The sequence below is a fragment of the Mesoplodon mirus genome, assembly GCF_964341445.2.
Source record: "Mesoplodon mirus genome assembly, chromosome: 10".
NCBI classification, from domain to species: domain Eukaryota; kingdom Metazoa; phylum Chordata; class Mammalia; order Artiodactyla; family Ziphiidae; genus Mesoplodon; species Mesoplodon mirus.
Window position 1 is genome coordinate 56,196,651 of NC_138986.1, and position 20,830 is coordinate 56,217,480.

The 20,830-nt window shown below is 32.9% G+C and overlaps 1 protein-coding gene across 5 annotated transcripts in view; it reads right to left on the reverse strand.

The window, feature by feature from the left end:
• Positions 1-11,784: 11,784 nt before the first annotated feature.
• Positions 11,785-20,830, reverse strand: part of GRIK2 (glutamate ionotropic receptor kainate type subunit 2) — a 648,281-nt gene continuing 639,235 nt past the window's right edge. For 4 of the 5 annotated variants that reach the window (XM_082633753.1, XM_082633752.1, XM_082633755.1 and 1 more), the window contains 2 exons: positions 16,003-16,137; positions 13,343-13,433 (listed from right to left, as the gene is read on the reverse strand). In XM_082633753.1, coding sequence (XP_082489879.1) covers positions 16,018-16,137 — 120 coding nt within the window. In that variant the 3' untranslated portion in view covers positions 13,343-13,433; positions 16,003-16,017. Of the gene's footprint in view, positions 13,434-16,002; positions 16,138-20,830 lie in introns of all 5 variants that reach the window. The other variant, XM_082633756.1, reaches the window with a different exon arrangement.

The following is a 20,830-nucleotide window of genomic DNA, read 5'->3' on the forward strand; positions in this document are numbered from 1 at the left end:
AGGGGTAATGGAGAATGAGGTGTGAAAAATAACTCTCGCAAATCCGTTCCATCCTGTGTTCTCTTATCCTATTGTAAGACACAATTCTCCAGGCTGTTGTCAAGCCAGAAACCTGGGAGTCATCTTTGATACCTCCCTTACCTTTTCTCCACAAGCAATTATATCTTTTGACTCTAATTTCTTAATTTCTCTCAAAGTTGTTCAAATTTTGTCATCCTTACAGGGATTACAACCATCAATTTCTTTTCATGGTTGTTTTGTTTTTTTCTTTAAAGACTCCAAATCTAGGTTCCTCCTCAAACGAATTCTCATCCTGACACAGAGGATGGCATTCCTTTAGGGTCTTTCCTTCCTCCCCCTGATGTATTCACAACCTGAAAGGTAACCTTTGGACCCTGTTTAAGCTTTTATAGTTTTCTGAATGAGGTGTACTCTTGTTCCTCTTTTCATCTTTAAACTTATCCCTCTACTGGCAATGCTCCTCACACCACACCACATACTTTGCCACATAGGGTCCACCAGGCAGCTTATGCACAAACTCCTGAGGAGGCTTTCCCTGTCCATCTTTTCCCGGTCTTCCATCTGGATTAGGTGCATTCTCCACAAGGTCATAATATCCTGTGAAAGAGCACTTTTCACAAAGGATTTTGACCTGTTTATTGTAATATATTTGATTTAGGTTTTTCTGCATCCTGTAGAATGCTTAGCAGTGACTCTAATCAGGATGTGAAATACAGACAGAGGAGATTTGAGGGAAATCTATAGATGCCCAGTTGGTTACACAGAGGTGTCTGGCAATCAGAGAATTATTCTAGGCTTGATATAAATGTGAGAGTCACTGAAATCTAGCTAGTAATATAAGCAATGGGGTTGTAGTAAACATCCATGAAGAATACGTTGAGAAAGACAAGAAGAAAGGCAGAGTCTCTAGATGATTTCTTGATTTCCCTTTCAGTCCATAGTTCAATATTAAAAGCTAAATAAAAGACTCACTGGTAACCCATGCCTTCTCCCATCTTTGTGTCTGATCCTGTTACTAGCTTAGAATATTAATCACATTTTCATATTATATTTTCTTGATACTATTAATTATTATTTCTTTAATTTTCAACTTGACTCTCCTAACATTTCAGTATAATCAGATCACCAGAACAGTCTTCTCTGCCACCCTCCATTCTTTGCCAATAGATTTTTGACTATTTATTAGTGCCTTGTTATTTTCTTGAGATGCACTGTTCACTTTTTTTTCAACAAATATTTATTGGAAGTCTAAGCCTTGAAATTTTTCCACAGACACAAAAACAAATTATGTGAAAGAGAACAGGACATTGCCTCCCAGCTGCCTATTGAATAATCAAGAAGGATTTGTTCTACTAATAGGCATAAGAATTTTTTTTCTTCCTTTCTTACTGGGAAAATAAGCAAAGTAAGTCTTTGTGTATGTGGATCCATGCATTTTCAACATTTCGTTTTAAGGTGACAGGCTCATGCACACCGCTAAGGGTTATTTGGGTGCTCTTCCTGGAAACACAAGTGTCAAAATTGTCTTTGAAAAACTCAAATTTGAGCACATAACTTCTCTGGTCAAAAATTTTTAGTATTTCTGACTGTACTAAACATATAAAATTCTTTATATGAGCATCAAAACCTCTAATAAGGCAGTCTGTGGTTAAATGCCAGTCTTACTCTCATGTCATTCTTTTCCTTGCTCACTGTGCTTTGGTTACACTATTCTTTTATTTTCCCTGCCTCAGTGTTTTCACACATGCTATTCCTTTTTTTTAAAACTAATTGATTTTATTTTTTTGTTTTTTAATTAATTAATTAATTTATTTATTTATTTTATTTTTATTGAAGAATAGTTGATTTACAGTGTTGTGACACATGCTCTTTCTTGAGTGATCCTTCCCTAGAACTTTCAGCTTCTCTCTCTTTCCTTATTCAATTCCAATTTTCACAGTTTAATTTACTCAGAGACAATCTTTATGTTCTGTACTCACTATACTGAGTGATTGGTTTAATGTGTAACAATGTATTGATCTGTGTAATTATTTGTGCAATGTTTGCCTACCCATTATACCATAAGCTCTTTCAGAAAAATCCAGTCTCCTTGTTAACTGTTGAATCTTTAGTTAATGGTATAATATCTAGCTTACAGGAGTTTTTGAGGAAACTTTGTGGAATTAACATGCTTCAAGTTATTTTCTTTAGAAGGAATTTAATCATAAATCATGATCTACAGACTCTCAACTAGCCTTAACAGAAATATTACTGACACAAATAGGATTTACTTCAGAAAGGACTGAATAATTAATTAACAACACCACAAGCATGGCGATGTAGAAGCTAATCCCTAAAACATATCATTATGCACTTGAAACTATCATAAATGAATTATGTATATCAGTTCTGTGTCTGTTGCCACTATGATCACAAGAATTTTTTTAATTCTATTTTTAGACTTCTTTTACTGAAATTTAGCTAACCTTAAAACTAATTTGCTTAAATTTTTTCAGGCTATAAAATATAAATTAAAATTGTTTCTGAAAGAAAAATTTATATATCACAAATAATTGAATACCTAGTATGTGAAAGACAGTATGCTAAGTCCTAGAAGACTTCAAAAAGAGATCTTAGATACATTTCTACTCGTAAGTTAGACCATGAAAAATAAGTAGACACTTTTGTAGGGAGAGAATGAGATAAGAAAATTTCAGATACAGCAAGTGTAGAAAATGAGAAAATTTACGGCAAAATTATTAATCAGTTATTGAGTATGTTTGAAATGTAGAATTTTTGGGTGCAGCAAGGAAAATGAAGCTAAAAGACAGTTTAGAATCAGTTTATATGAGTTCAAAATGTCTCTAAATGGCATGTCAAAAAGCTACTATTTATATTGTAGGTAACAATAACAAGTTTGCTCTTTTCAGCAAACAAATGATTTATTAGATCTATTTTGTAAAAAAAAATATAGCACAACAAAAATACTCTATTGGGGGTGTGAGGAGTGGAAAAATACTGGCAATGGAAAAACTAGGTAGAAAGTACTTGCACTGGAACAGTAAAATGTAATAAGGATCCGGCCTCTGTGTACCATGTATAAAGAATCCAAAATATCTGAGGGCATTTACTTGTTTACTTTTGTACCTCCTCCACAAAGTCTGTCCCAGTGACAGGCTATACTTCGTATACTATATCTTTGTAACTTGAAGATCAACAGTCTTTGAAATGTAAGTGGAAATCTAGATAAGTGCTGAGGGGAAAGGGAAATTTTTAGGTGGAGATCATTTAAGCAGCAATTTGGAAAGACTCAGGCAAAAGGAGCAATGCCAAATAGGTTGGAAACATTTCCTTTAAAGTCAGGAATAAACAAAGATGTCTACTGCTACCTATTATATTCAACATTGTATTAGAGGTCATAGCTCCATAAGACAAGAAAAAAATTTAAAAACAAAAGAGGAAGACATTCATTATTTGCATATCATGTGGCTGTTTACCTAGAAAATCCAAAACAACCGAGAATCAAATATATAGAAATAAAAGGAGAATTTAGCAAGGTGATTGAATATAAGATATATTGAATATAAGATATATATATGTATACATGTATACATATATATGCATTTCTATGTACAAGTAACATACAGTATAAAAACAGCATTTTTAAATAGACAACATTTACAATAGCTACAAAGACTATAAATTACCTAGGAATAAATAAAATAAATATGGAGAACTATAAGCAAAAAATAGTAAAGGACATTAAAGAAGACAAATAAGTGTCTATGAGTAAGAAATAAATTCTTTCCAAATGGATACAAAGATTTGACTCATTATGATTAAAATTCCAACAGTTTGTGTGTGTGTGTGTGTGTGTGTGTGTGTGTGACTTGAATGGTTGATTTTGAAATTTAGGTGATATAACAAGATACTTCTCAAGACAAAGAATAAGAAATTATTAAATATAAAACCCAGAAACAGACCCATGCATATAGGAAAACTTAATATGTTCCAGATGTGGCATAGGGAGATCACTGAGAGAAGATACCATTTAACAAATTGAGGGGGAAAATAGTTATACAGATGGGGGAAATAATGTACACATTTGAATTTAACTAAAATTATAAAGTAAAACTTTGAAATTTTTAGAAAAACACAGATGAATACCACTGTTATCACTAAAGAAAACATTTCTTATACAGGGTACCAAAAGTGCTAACAAAAGAGTAATAGAATTATAACTTGGGCAACATTAAGCTTAGCAACCTCTGTTTATCAAACAGCCTTTAAGGGAAGTGAAAAATACATAGGTAACACATGGGGAAGAGACATTTGCAGAAAATAATATCAAGTAACAGATTAGATAATATCACTAGTGTATAGACTTCTAGAAATCATTAAGAAAAATAATTCAATAGAAACCTTGGTAAAAGACCTGAGTAGACATTTCAAGGAATGTGAAACACATGTAGCTAATACACATAAGGGAAGATAAAAATTGTACTAGTCAAGAGGGAAATGCAAATCAAGACCACAATGACATTTGACACGTTTGATAAGCAAAAATTTTTTTTAAAAAATCTGACAAAATCCAAGAGTTTGAGAGGGAATGGATTATCAGTTTCTCTTACATATTACTGATGAAGATGCTGATTGGTACAGTGGCGTTGGCAGTGTTGTAGAGCAGAACATTGACATACCCTGAGGCTCAGAGTATGTATAACCAAGAAGAATTTTAACACATTAGTGCCAGGAGACATATACAAAAATATACATACTAGCATGGTGTACAGCTTAAAAAGAAAAAAAAAATCTAATACCCACTATCTGGACAACAAATAAATAAATTATAGTAGGTGCAGTCAATAAATATTATACAGTAAAAAATGATGAACAAGAGCGCTCAGGAGAAAAGCAAATCTTAGTAATATAAATTTCAGTTTAAAAAGGAAGTTTCAGAAGACATTCTGGAGTGTTACACTTGTTCTCTCTCTTTCTATCCACCTGTCCCCCAGGAAATTTACACTTCCACTGTGTATTGACTGAATAGTGCCTAAGAACATTGGAGTCATTCTGCCTGAGTTTGGCGACGGCCATACTTTAAAAAATGATTTCAGTTCTCCTGTCAGTGGTTTCCTTGTCTGTAAAATGATAATAATATTAGCCCTAGCCCATAGGGTTACTCAGAGAATCGGAGGAGGTAATTCATATAAAGTACTCATTATACATTATGGCGCAAAAATTGTTAGCAATCTTTATACTGATTACTGAATTCCTCATGAAACTATGTGAATTTTTGCCTACTAAATATTTTGAACCTGTCTCTGTTGATCTTCACTGCTACCAATTGGGTTTAATCTAAACTAACATAGTATCTTACCCAGACTACATACTGTTATGACCTCTTCACTAATCCCCTATAACCGCTCTGTTACCTATTTAAACCATGCTCCAAATTGAAGCCTGAGTGTTCTTTACAAAATGCAGATCTTATCCAACAATCTTGCTTCTGCTTAAGAGATTTAAGTGGTTTACATTGCTCTTTGGATAAAGATCAAATCATTAAGGTCACTTGTATTACCTTGCCAAAGTCCGGCTCTGAGCTATATTTTAAATGCATCTCCATTATATATCCCCATGCCTTCTTTGTGCTCTATCAACACTGGCTGCCTATCAGTTCCTCAAGAACATGCCATACTCCCTCATATCACACAACTCTTACAGGTACTTTGTCACAGGCTTGTGAAACTTTTTACTGAGTATCTGCTTCTCATCCTTTATATCTCAGTACAATCATCACTTTCTCTGGTAAGTCTACCCCGATTTTCTAGTCTAAGTAAAGTTCTTTTATTATAGGCTCTCATAAAACACCATACCTTTCCTTCCCATCACCTGTGTGAAAGAGAGTCAAGTGCATTTTTTCGTAAACTTTTGGACAAGAGCTAAATATTTGAGATTTTTCTATTTCACCCCATTTCAACAAGAATGTTCTCAGTGTTCCAAAGTCAATTGTGAGGTAACTGTTCACTTCTACCATGAAAGGAAAGCAAGAAACTTTTAAACAAAAAGAAAAAAAAAAGGAGCACTAATGGAATATTTTCTTGTACCTAGGTGAGGACAAAGGAAAAAAGAATCAACACAGATGGCAATAGTTTAGGTCAGAGAAAAACCTAGGTAACGTTATGGTATCATATTTTGCATATAATGGGAAATCGCCACCCTGAGTAATAGGATGGCAGTAATGCTCTAACAGCAGAGTTGGCATCTCAGTTTATGTTCTCCATACCTGGAAGAATCCTACCCTGTGCCACGGTTTGAAGTCAATAGACGTTACGTAGTCCTGGGAGGAACACACAAACCAATAATATGTTTCATTACACCAGTAAGTGCTTCTCTGTGCATCCTTTATAAATATAATCCAATTTTTCACATTTTCAACTATTAAACTGCACTACTTGAGCTTAAGTGGGTGAAGTCTCATCATTCATCTGAATCTGAAAGAAAGGAGCACTTCTTGGTGACAGCACTTTTCAGTTTGTATTTATGCATTTAGCACATTTGATTAAATTCAGCCTCCTCTTCTAGACTTTAAATTATCACAACAAGCACCATGTCTCTTTTTGATCATATTGCACACCCAGAATCTAACACAAAACTTAGTTTATAATGTAGGTTCACTGATTTTTAAATATAAACAAATGGGTGCATGCTTATTCTTGATGGCGGGGCACAGAGTAACAGGCCAATTCTAATCAAGGTGTCTGGGTTTTTAAAGAATGAGGAAGAATATTTTGGGAATCAAAGGAATATATATAAGACAGGTCTTTGTCTATAACTAAATGAAAGGTATTCTGAAAAAGAAATTGCCAACTGCTTCCTCTTTTGTTGAATTTCAAGACAAATATTGTCATAAGGGAAAATCCAGGTTTCCATTAGGGAAAAATATAAGAAATGTAAAGAAAAACAGTAAGATATGGGAAAATCTGATAAAAAGAAAACGGTAGTGGTAGATGGCAAACAGGTGGTAAATAAACAAAATAGGGAGTGAACAGAACAAGGTAGGGTTTAGTGGGTTGGGGTGAGAGACCAGAAATACCGGGAGGGCAGAGATTGCAATTTGTTCCCCCAAATTTTTCATACATTTTTTAGTAATAGAACACCTGATGTTTAGGGGGCATATGGCTGCCCAAATTTAAGTCTACATTTCCTATTCTACCTTAGAGCTAAGTGTGGCCATATCATTATTTCTGACCAACATAATGTGCAACTTGTGGTATGTGTCCTTACAAGGAAGGAGCAAGACCTTTTTAATTTCTTTTTCTTCTTCCTCCTGGTGGAAATGTGATTATAGTGGCTGGAACTATGGCATTTACCCTGAACTATATGAAAACCTTAGATTAGGAGCTGAGATACAAGATACATGTTAAAAAATAACTTAAAATATTATAGAAGGAGCATGTGTGTAGTGTGTCTTTTATTTCCCCTTTTAACATGAATTTTGTCCAAGGTGAGGGGGATTTATGATTTTAGATTTTTCAGTGTATATATCAAATCCAATGATATTGGATTAGATATTAAACTCTACATATTGACCTTAAGGTTAACTGGGCTGGTAATTGAGCGTGTTGTATTTTTGATGGTATAATATTATAGAAATCTCTAGTTGAAATGTAGGAAAACAGCTACTCTTCTTTGTAAAGAGGCAGGGATATATTTGTTTAATTTTTTTTAAATTACACTCATAATAAATGTGAAGGCAAGGTACAGTGTAAGGCAGTACATTATAGAGGATTCTTAAAATCTTACAGTTCATCGTGGTTCACTAAGAAAGTGTTCCTTATCTACATTATAACACATACTTCTTGAGCTTTACAAAATGAAGTTGGAATGTTTTGAATTAGACCTAAGCCCTTAGGGTGTAAATTACATTGGATTCCAAATTTAGCATTATTTGACAGGCACTGAAATCTTCCCCATTTCAAAAATATTACTGGGCTCCATTTTGTGAAATTCATTTTTATTGTGAAAGTATCCCCTTTACATACTGAGTTAGAAAAAATATTTGGTAAGAAGAAGTCATTGACAATATTACATTCTTTACAATTATAAAAGCAAGATCTGTTCTATCTCTACTCTATTAGAACCAGAGTAGTTCTAGTTTTTATTTGCCTCCTATCCTGGATTTCTGCAAATATTTTCTTTAAAGACAGGGTTCTTGTTCCAGATAAGAGTGAAGGATTGAATGAATGCATCAAATTTTGCTCCCTACTCAACCATAAAAATTGCAGTAGAGAGGTGTTTGTTGTTGTTGTTGTTTTCAATGTATAAAACTCCAAGAATAAGAACAAGAGGTGAAAATTTCAACAAAATTTTTGGAAGGAGAAAGCATATGAACAAATGATAGTTAACCAAGCAGACTGGAAAAAATAGAATTCCAAGTGGTCAGTATGAAAAGCTGAGAACCAATCAGATTATATCACAGAATCCTCCAAGGCACAGGACCCAGCTGTGCAATATGCCTTAATATAACTAATAGTGTAGGAGAAAGAATACAACAAGGAGGACCTATTGAATGTAGTTTGAAAACAGTGGATCCCTGTATTCTCCTCCCTCTTCTCACCCCTCCGAGGCTGTTCTTCACCCCTCATCAAAGTGATAAGGAATTATGCTCAAAAGAGAAAAAATGAAGGACTCCAGACTAGAAGATGCCAGGTCCAGTTGAAAGCCTGACTGCTAAATTTAAAACAGGGTGATTAAGTGACCTTAGTCATTCTGAATGCAGAATGCAGAGATCTCAAGAGCTCTTAACCTATGATTAGCAGAACATTGGCAGTCAGGGCCTTAATCTCCAGGCAGAAAATTAAAAGATACTCTTCTGGGGAATCAAAGGAAAGATCCAAAGATAGGGACATTTTGAAGGATTCATCAACAAATAGTCCCTCTAGACTAATCTATGGTAAAGCTCTAATTAGGTAAGTATTCTCCCCTACCGTGCTGTGCACATAGAGCTTCCAAATCAGATTTGAGTCCCCTTTCTTAATCATTAACAGGTTGCTCAGAATTAACAAGTATCTGAAGAAAACCTCTAATATGGAAGATAGAAATCCAAACAAGCACATAGGAAAATACAACTGGGAAAAAACTGAGGTCTTTTCAGGGAGAAAGAAATGTCCTAAGATTACTATTAATGTCTTCAGAGATATAAGAGAAATTATTACATTCATAAAACAAGAACTCATAGAAATTAAAATAATTTGGCAGAAATGAAAAACTCAATACAATATTTGGAATATAAAGATGACAGAAATGAGAAATAGGAAAGCAAAGGTAATAAATGTAGACTCAGCAGTTTGGTAGCTCCAGTATTTCAGGATGCTGGGGACAAGCAGAAGATCAAACAAACCTAAGAGAGAATTTAAAAAAAAAAAATTCACATACCAAGAATTGGAGATCTGAATGGCTTCACGTTTGTATAGCGTGAATTAGAAGTAAGAAAACAATGAAAAAGTGCTTTCAAATTTATCTAAGAAAATTATTTTCAATTTAGAATTCTACACCCAGCAAAACTAATAATTATTTATGAGAGTAGAATAAAAGCATTTTTACACATGAAATATCTCAAAAAGTTGACCTCTTGGGTAATCCTTCTTTAGAAGTCACCAAAATTAGAGATAAACCTAGAAAAGGGAGAACATCTGTTAAAGGCAACAGGGGATCCTACATGGTAGAGAGACTAAGGGGATCCTCAAATGGCAAGAATCTCACAATAATGATTGTGCTGCAGACACAAAGGGCCACTCTCGTGGACTCAAATTGAGCAATAGGACTCAAATTACAGATACACTCAGGACGGTCATGACCAAATTCTCACTGCCATTTACCATCTTTTAAACTGAGGACAAAATTCCTAGGTGAGCCTGACCCATATTGTTTTTTTTTCCTGCTCTGTTTCCTGAAACAGCTGGGCACTCTCTTCTCTCTATTAAAGTATTCTGCTTAAATTTACACCTCAGAGTTGGAGGTGAGTGACAGTAAGCCTAGTTTCAGAATATATAGAATAGCCCACTCCCAGTGACAAACAATTCTTGGTGCACACTACAGCCAGATGCCATGATTCTCTTGTACATATGCATTGTATATGATTTGCTATATGCAAATTTCATAATAAACAAACATTAAAAAGCATTGTGCTAAAATACTTTAAAATCATTAGTGCTTAGTACATATACTCATTCAATAATAACAAGGAACTTATTCTTAAAAATATGTAACTGAATTGCAAAATATTTGAAAGATTTTAATTAATAAAATATCCTTATCCATTTTACATATTTGTAAAATAGAATCTATCCCTTTGCTGCTCCCATAATGGTTAGGGTTATTCTTGTAAATGTGTGGATATATCTCCTTGGTATTCTCATAGTTGTTAGGGTTACTTAGCTGTGAAATACAATGAATATAAATCCTTGATGCTTTCATCTGGTTAGGGTTATTTAATTGTGGCATGTGTAAATATACCCCCTCGGTGTTCCATACTGGCTAGAGTTATTTATTTGTGGTATATGTGTCTCCACTGATTACCTGGAGTCATCAGGTTACATTGTCGACTAGAATAGGCATTCTCTTCCTCTTCTTTTTATAATTTGAGTGTTAGATACTGGAGAATAATCTTACTCCAATATATTGCCTTTCCAGAGAGAGGAGACATTCTTTTACTGGTTGAAATTATTTTGAAAGTAATCAAGATTTTATTAAAATTAAGAATAGTACTTCATATACACATAAGCACCCAATGAGTAGGGCAGTATCTGTTTTGGCAATAATGCAAGAACCTTTTAGGAAATGGATAAAAGTTAAATATTACACATCATTTATATGTTCTAAACTACCTTTGGAGTTAAAATACAGTAGGTTTTTAAATACTTTTTGAAATTTTTTAACTTAATACTTAAATAAAATTATTATCAAATCATACCAAAGATCTAAATAGTTATTTCGTGACTATTTAAAAATAATTAAAATTGTCAGTTCCTGCCTATTATTAGGTTCTTTAATATAATGAAGAACTGAATTTAGAAGTTCTTTAAAATCTGATTAGAATCTGATTGAGTAAAACCTTAATATTGACCAAAATCTAACATTTTTATAAGCTATGTTATTTGAGGTTATTTACCACTAAAAAAAAAACAAAAAAAACAAAAAAGCAAAAAAAAAACAATGCTGAGATTTGTAACAGTGACTTATATAACTCCCTAAAGTTAAATTTTGGGACAGAATGAAGTTTTTTGTGTTTTTTTTTTAACTTATTGTTGATATTGAGCCTATCTTTTCCTCTCCCTTCATTGAATTATATTATCAATGCACAATGAATTCTTAAATTGGACATCAGTTGAACTTCAAATATAATATCAGTCTTACACAACCATATTGACATAGTCAATATCCACTCACAGAAGAGGTAAGATCATGACTATAGCCTCTAGAACTGCTAGTTTTCTCATTTGAACTGCCCTAAGCCTGAAGATTACATTTTATATCCCAGTCCAGCTTTTCTTACATCTGAATAGCTCATGGCCTGAGCTTTTTTCTTCTTTTCTCCATGTAGTTGGGAAGTGGCCATCCTTGATGACCTGGAAGAATTCAGGAAGTATACTTCCCTTCATGCAAGGAGCATATTGTGTATTCCTTTACCCATACAAGAGAAAAATGAAAGTCAAAGATGAAAGTAAAATGGACATAATTTTAATGATTTTTTAAAATTTTGTGCATTGGATTCAAACAGCAAACTGTGTGCACTCAACTGTCATCACAATGTTGTCAAGAGTTCTATGTCTTTTACCATTTTACACACAATTGTTCGTTACAGTATGTTATCAGCCTCGTGGAAACCAGGGGTGTGGCATGGTAAGCAGTGGTGGTAGTGCACCTAGCTTTTATATTATCTAACTTGAAAATATTTCTCTTCTATGATTCCTTTTTTTCTTGATAAAAATAGTTTTCACCAAACGTTGGTGGTGCACACGCACTACCATTCATGCTTGACATCACACCCCTGACAGGAACGCATGTTCTTATTTTGTTGATAAAAAGTATTACAAAAATTTCCATACAAAAACTATTTTCATAGAAATCTTGCATTTCCACAAATAAACCTGAACATTTTTTTGAAAAAAACTGCTCAAGAATTTTGTTCATTTAACATTGTGACTGTATTGATAAATGCAGTCCATGTCAAAGTTCACCACACATACTTTTCTTTAGATGACCAGTCCCCTTTATCCTTTCACTGAGATCTGCCCAGGCTCCATCAAGTTCATTTATAGCAGGAAAGAGGGTTTGGATTAACATATCTGAATGTTAGAATGAAAGTTTCAGTCTTCCACAGAACTATCAACACTCAGCCCTCTTTTACAATTTAAGACAAAGATTGCAAAACATCATCCTTTTTGACTCAGAATCTCTGAACCAACTGTTGCTTTTTTTCTTGGTGTGGGAGTGGGGAAAGGGTGTCTGGGGAATAGGTAAGGATTTGATAGAGTTACATGTTAAATCTCCTTCCATGGTGAATATAAGAGAAAACATTATTTCCTTGGTAATTGACATTTCTATCTCAATCAGTGACACAGACTGTCGAAAAAACAAAAAGAAAGAAAAAGAAAGAAAAACACTGATGAAGATCTGCTTCATATTCCACTTGCCATGAAAGTCAGATTTGTTTTGCATTACATTTTTATCACATCTTATAAGCACGTATTGTCAATTCAGATGATCATTATACTGAGTAGTTGGGGGCTAGTAACATCACTACCCTCTTATCTGGATGTTCAGAAGACTGTATTGTTTCTTGCAACACTACAGTTTTTGCTGATTCCAAGTATTTTTATTCTTAATGATTTTTTTTACCTCATTACCCTTGGGGCAATTATGCTCCATCTCCTGGCAACAGTTGGGCCTCAAAAGGAACCTGTAATTTCTTACTGAACTGCATTTGAAACCAGCCACAAATGCGTATGTAACATTCACTCAGAAGAAGGGAGGAACCCATGATAAACAGTTTAACCCCGTGTAACTTGGTTCTCCATGATGCCTGTAACTCAAGTCTGATCATTGCAACTGCTTAGATCACAGAGTCTCTAGTTCATAGACACAGCGGCATGAGGTAACTCATTTTATTTTGCACAGGTTGCATATTTCCACAGGAAACATTCTCGCTAAATTGTTTGGAAAAACAGACGACAGTTTGTGCTTGGGTGTTTGGCCTCCCAGCTTTATGCCATGGTTTCTTTACCTGGCAACCTTCTGTCGTTAAATGTGTGCATGTTGATAACTTCTTCTGTTTTCACAATAACTGGGGCCTGTGGCTTGTGTTTTAACCGACGCTGGCACTTCAGGGACATCCTCAGTTCCTCTACCATGGCACTACAGAAGGACCTCTACAGAATAACACAGAAAATGAAATATTACAAAACAGATCAATGGCAACGGTCCTGAAACAATATTAAAATTGTTCTCAAAGACTTGTCAACATAGCAGCCTTGAAGTTTTGAAAAACTCCATTATGAAAATTATAACAAATTATTACAATTTTAACATACAAATCATGATAATTAAAATATATTATCAAAGTGGACAAGTTTAAAGAAAATCTCCACCTGATAGAGAAGTGAACTGCCAACTAGAAATGCATACATTACATATATGTTGAATAAGATTTTCAGATATAAAATTAACATTATAAGATATAAATCGGGCCTCCCTGGTGGCGCAGTGGTTGAGAGTCCGCCTGCCGATGCAGGGGATACGGGTTCGTGCCCCGGTCTGGGGGGATGCCATATGCCGCGGAGCGGCTGGGCCCGTGAGCCATGGCCGCTGGGCCTGCGCATCCGGAGCCTGTGCTCCGCAACGGGGGAGGCCACAACAGTGAGAGGCCCGCATACCGCAAAAAAAAAAAAAAAAAAAAAAAAAAAAGATATAAATCGACCTTAAAATTTAAATATAAGCACATATACACAAATCGGTTACCAGAAATCCATTTTTGCTATTTTAAAAAATTAGAAAAAAATGAACTGGTTTTTAGATCACAACATGAGATATGAAAATTTTCTTTAAACGTGGATTCTTCGTGCATTTCATAACAGAACAAAAATAGTACTCACACATTTAGACATAAAATATGGAAAATAATTTCTGCTATTCATTGTATCGTTTTGTGATTCTGCCTGTAAAACTATCGATGATGATTACAAACACGTATGAGCTAATCATGAAATGACATTGTATCACATTAAAAATCCATGCACACATATTAACTTCTTTGTCATCATCAGCTTGATAACTGAGAGCTGATAAATAATTTATTCCATGAAGAAAAAAAATGACCCTATATGTAATTTTTTTCTAAATTCCTGTTTTATTGGCAATAGATTTGCCAGAAATTCTGTATATCTGGGGCTCATTATTACACACTCCTCAAATTCCTATTACAGAGTCAAAACGTGAAACAAAAATTTGTTAGTCTCCCTCCACAGCTAATTGAGATACGTGTGTTAGGCACATATAAATCAGACTCATGAACCAGTTTCACATTGTTGTTGACATTCAGATGATCTAAGACTTAGACTCTTTCTGTGCAAGAACTAAAAATGTGGACAACAACTAAAAACGTGGACAAGTATGAAAAATTTACAAAATTCCAAAAAGTGATATGGAAACATAATGAAATAAACCTAATTAAATATACATGTGAAGACTTATTTTTTTGCTTTTGGTATTGCTTCTTTGCTGTTTATCAGCTTAGGCTAATTCCAAAATAATACAGGATAAAAAATATTTAATACCATATACGTGCCTTATATTTAAAAAATATACTTTGTATACATCACCTCTGTGACACAAACTAATACTGAATTAAGGCGGGCATCTGTACAACAGAGAAAATGGATTCAGAGAAAGGATAAGTCACTTTCTGCAGCTCACACCTACACCTCCAGCAAGATATTCTGATACCAAATTTTGTGATTTTGACCCTGCCCTAATAACTTCTTGTACATTCCTGGCTATATTCTCATTTTTCTTTTATGGATTCCTGAACAGTTTCCTTAGTGATCTTCCCAACTCTATGTCTAGGCCATTCTCAAAAAGCTCGCAATTATCAGATAATCTACTGTTTTAAACACCGGTTATTAATAGTATTTTTTTGTCCAAGAAACAGGTGAAATCCAATCCTCCTCTTTTTTCTATCATGACCTTTCTGAGTCAGATCTACCTCATCTCTCCCCCCAACCTTTTCCTTTTTTCTCTAAACACACCCTTCTCTTTGGACCTCTAAGTTTTTTCTACTTTGCTTCTCCTTGCTCTGTTACCTAGCAGAGTTCCTTCATCTTTCACATCAATCCAGCTTTATCCCTTACCTCCGGACATGACTCAAATTTTAACTTATTCAGGAATCACTTTCCAATTGACCAGGCTCATTATTTTCACTCAATTCAGTCTTTTTCATTCATTATCATGTTTCTCTGTCTGGCCTCTGGGTGTATGCATCCCTCTCACTGAATTGTAAAGAGCAGAGATTAAGTGCTCATGGCACTGACTTGTACACACATGTTCTTTAAATGTTGACTGAATTAACAATAGCCATACATGACCCTAACATTTTAATTATTTTTTAATGTTTCTAATTCAGTTGCTTAAAAAAAGCTTAAAAAAGTTTTTTTTCAGAACCTTAGTAAAATGCGTTGTGTACAAGTGATCTAATTAATCAGATAAAACTTTGTTTAATAACATTAAATTAGTAAAAATATTAATTTATTAGTACTTGTAATGGGAGATGATTATGTGCTACACATGAATTCCCCATTAACTATGGAGTTATTTCTATGCGTTATTTATTATGTGTTAAATAATACAGTTCCAAAATTCATGAATTCTATTTCTATTAAAGGATCTATATGACACCTGACAGCCAGTATAGGGACACAGTGTTTCTTGTTGCTTAATACCTACTATTAGATGTACTTATTAAGAACATGATGATAATGATGATGAAGATGGTGATGATGACAACACTGTAGAAATGGAAAAATCTGACTCCAAAAGAGGGAGGAATACATAGTCTTGAGGTAACTTAGTCTTGGTTCTCTGTTGAAACATTTAACAGAAGAATTGATTAGATAATGTAACAAGGTCAGAATTTGATGCCATCGACACTTTAAAATGTTATAGGATGTGGCTAATGCTGAATTGTTTGAAATAAGCCTTCATTTAAAACAAGTACATTTTCTAAATGTTAAATAATTTATAACACTGTCTTTGGCAACCTGAAGTTTTAGACATTTTAATTATACTAATTTAAAAAAGTGATAGAATAGAAATATTGTTTTGTCCATAGTAAGACAGTGATCTAAACAATTGATTTTCTTAGGAAAAAAATCGTATAAATATACATACCCATTCAGCTATGAAATGACTCAATTTTATTTCCAGTAAGTTAAAAAGTAAACTATTAATATCTTATACTTAACTTCAGACTACAAATACATTTAAACTCCTTTAAGCAATTTTATGTAATGTAAATTTTATAATTCTGATTAACATAAAACATAGGTAAAATCCCTGCCCCAAAGATCACAATACTTTTATCTTTTATAATTTAAAGTTATCTTAAGTAAATTATATTTACAAATTTAGAAGCTATGAAAATTATAAACATGTAACCCCACCATTACTATTTTAGGCTTTCTCTATTTTACAAAGCCATTAGAAAGTGAAAATTTTAATCAAGAAACCTTTAAGTAATCAGTAGCCTTGATTATGTAATGTCATTTATCACGTTGTTAATTTTTTCTCTGAATAAGCTGAATTTTGCAAGTTCTTTTTTGATCTATCAATGTAAGTTTACCTAAAAAATAGTTTTATCTTAGGTTCTAATATAGTCACCATAAGACAATAGGTTCTTTTCTCACTTGTATAATATTTCTAATCCTTCACAAAACTATGAAAACCTTTAGATTTGAGCAAGAGTTTGGAATCAACATGACAAATTTTAAAAATTAATGATACCATAAAGTACAGTTCACTTGTGGCATTAGGACAAATACATATTCTTTTCTCTTTTTAAAGCTTTAGAATGTAAATTCCATATCTTGATCTATGTAAAAATCTAAAGTTGAAACTGTAGAGATGATTGTGAAATATAGTTGTTTCCCTGTGTTGTATGTTGCCAAAAAATTACTACGTCTGATTTTTAAAGTTCTAACTTGTTGTCATTTGACAGAGACAAATTATCTTTCCTACTTCATATCATGATCAGAATTTTTAAAACGTCTTTTTTACTGAACTATGAAATAAGGTTTTGAAAAACCCGAATGCGCTTGACAGGAAATTTCCTGGGTTATAATGAAGAAGAAAGAAGATGAGGATGAGGGAGAAGGGGAAGAAGAAAGAATAAAAGAGAGAGAGGGAGAGAGAGGAAGGAAGGAAGGGAGGAAGGGAGAGAAAGAAAACTACCACGCTTTTCAAATTACTTCATAGAGATAGAAACACATGAATTGTGTCATTAAATAAAGTTTCTTAGGGTGAAAACAACAACAAAAATGTTTCTGCACAATATAACAGACTACAAAAAGAAAAAAGAAAGGTGCAAAGATACTAACCATTATTAAAAACCTCTTTTAGTAAGTTTCAAAAGTTTACTAAACAGTGTCTGGATGGTAGGGTGGCACTAACCAAATAGAAGATTCCTGAAAATGAAAATTTAAATCTTTGAGCTGTTAGCATGTATAATTGCATTTAAATTATTAAACTCATTATAAAATTCACTATATTTAATGAGGCAACCTGTATTTACACATCTCTAATTGAAACAATGAAGGTCTGGAAACCTTAAAAATATGAATTTGGCTATATATACATTGCCTTTTAAACAAGCTATTTTCTTTTTTAATTTTAAGTAAAAGACAACACATAAATAGTCTGCAGATAAATGTTCTCAAGAATATCATTCTTGGTGTAATAGAATAATTTATTCTTAATAGCTTAACTTTCTAATTTATAGATATGTTTATATGATAACATGATGTGACAGCACTTTGAGAAGTACATAAATTTTTTTAATATTAGAAATCTAGTTGTAAACATGCTCCACATTGAACACTGATATATTTAAATTTCATTTTTAAGTTAAAACCTTTATATTTAGCAATGTCTTTTTTTAAAAAAAACAGCCACTGATGAAAAATAACCAGTTTAATTTTTTTAACTTTGAAGCTCATCACTTTCATGTTGAATATATAGTCATTTATCAATTGATAGAGAAATAATCATAAATATTACATGCTACTATCAGGTCTCTATTTAGTATATATATTTTAAGGAGGAAACTATTTTATACATCTTGCTGTCCTATTCTTTGATGGTATAAAATTAACTAAATGATATTCCAATATTCATTCAGAATAATTTCCAACCATTTTTGCATACAGTTTCTATTTGAAGCCCTATTAAAACATCTTTAAGCTGCTTCTAACCGATTTTGTGGTGCAATGTCCTAATATATACTAGCGTATATCAACCAAACTGTTTTGTTTTGTTTGTCATTTAAATTATTTAACTGATTACGGATACCTCGTTCATTCTCAGACATTTTCTAATTAATTTCTGATGCTGTAGGCCATTTGACCAAGAATTCCAGATCACATGTGGTAGAGACAAGTCCAAACAGTCACTGTAATTAATCCCTGCAGAAAATTATTCCACATTAGATAATAATTAAATTAACTAAATAATAACTAAAAGGAAATAAAAAGTATATTGGTTGTAATATGCAATATTTTATATAAATGTTGGTGCATTGAATGAGGAAGATAAATGTCATTTAACATGGCCCATTCCTTTTGATTTGTACTCTTTAATTGGCAGTCTTTTAAAAATATCAAATACCTAATGCTATACATCAGAAGTATGAATTTACCTAAGGCTATATGAATGTAACAGTGAAGTAATGAGAGATGAAAAATGACTAGTTAAGACACTTATGTCAAAAATATATTTATATAGCAACTTTGATCTTTACTTTCAGTTTTAGAGCAGCTCTCTTTAAAAAAAAATTATATTATTTAGATAAGCTGTGCAGTCAGACAGGTATGCATATAACTGGTAACTGGGCTAAAAGAGGAACACTATTCTCTTGACTTCCATTCTGTAAGTGTGTTATTGTATTAGCCTGCCTCATTAACAGTGATTTGAATTTCAGCTGAGGCTTCTACCTGGACTCTCCTCTTAATAAATGGTAATTTTTTGAACACTAAATAATAAATCAGTCAGAAAAAAATTATGGGGCTAAATTATTTTTTCTCAATAGATAAAATGACAAAGCATCCTACTCTTTAGCCTGGATTATTTTACAATGATAAACATAACCAAAGATTAAAATATTCTCAGAAACCTTAACTCTTACAAAAATATTGCATTCTGCAAATACAATGAGACAGAGAAAAACGGGGCATCATTACACATTTTCACACTTTCCCTACTTGAGCCAGAAATATCAATATATAAGGTCTGACAAGCTTCAACACCACTTTAGTTGATACAGCTGTAAAATCAATTTTAAGAAAAAGCAGTGTTAATCATCATATTCTTGCTAGCAATCATAATAATAACAATTTTTCAACAAAGTATATAACATCCAAATAACTAATGCTTAATTCCAGAGACCTCTCTTTCCTTTAAGGTACAGCAGTTAAAATGTAACAGCTTTAGAAATAAAAATAATAATTATATTATAACAACAGCTGCTTATTATATGCCAGACACATGCAAAAACTATGTATATAAACTATATTAATTTCAAAAACATTTTCATTTATGGTGTATTTGTAACCCATTCATTTATTTATTTTAAAAGATTTATAGAAAAAGTTAAGTAATTTTATCCAAGGTTGAACATAATTGAAGAATGATCCCAAGTCTTTTTTATTTCAAAACTCATGCTTAATGTCCAGGAAAATGAAATGACTATACAGGGCTCATGATCAAAGCCCATAATCTGTCTATCTAATTCAAACTCCTACTGCACACATTTTGTCAACACAACATCAGAGAGAAAAACTGTCAAGAAAAATAGTTAAATCTTCTACCTCCACTTTGTGTAGGGTGATACAGTGTAAATAGAGTTCGTCTAGGCATCTTTGACCTTGGGAAACACACTTGACCCTTGAGATACTTATCCTCATCTGCACAATATGGATAATAATCTTTGCATAGTTCTCAGAGTAACTTCGTACTCAAATGAGATATTACACTTTAAAAATTCTAAAGCCAGTTATGAAAATCAGCTACAATCTTATTTTAAAACATTATTTATGGGCATAAAAAGAGGATGAGTTATCATAAATGAATGACTTAAAAATCCTTTTGCTGATTTGCAACTACTTGCAACTATTTAGTGAGTAAAATGAAGATTAGCATCTCATTTTGAAGTATGATTTTATATTTATATGTAAAATCATTTTTAAGACCCATCCAGCTAGTCCCTATGTAGGTTATTAGTGGAAATTGAGAGATACTCTGCTCTCAGAGAAAGGCAGTAACATAAAAACAATACAAAATGCACTATTTGTCCAAAGTTTATTTGCAACTTTTAACTTCTAAATATCAGCATGCTTCACAGCTAAATTTTATTATATTAAAAATGTACTCAGCATGAACCAAAATATTCATTGCAGCTCTATTTACAATAGCCAGGACATGGAAGCAACCTAAGCAACAGATGAATGGATAAAGAAGATGTGGCACATATAAACAATGGAATATTACTCAGCCATAAAAAGAA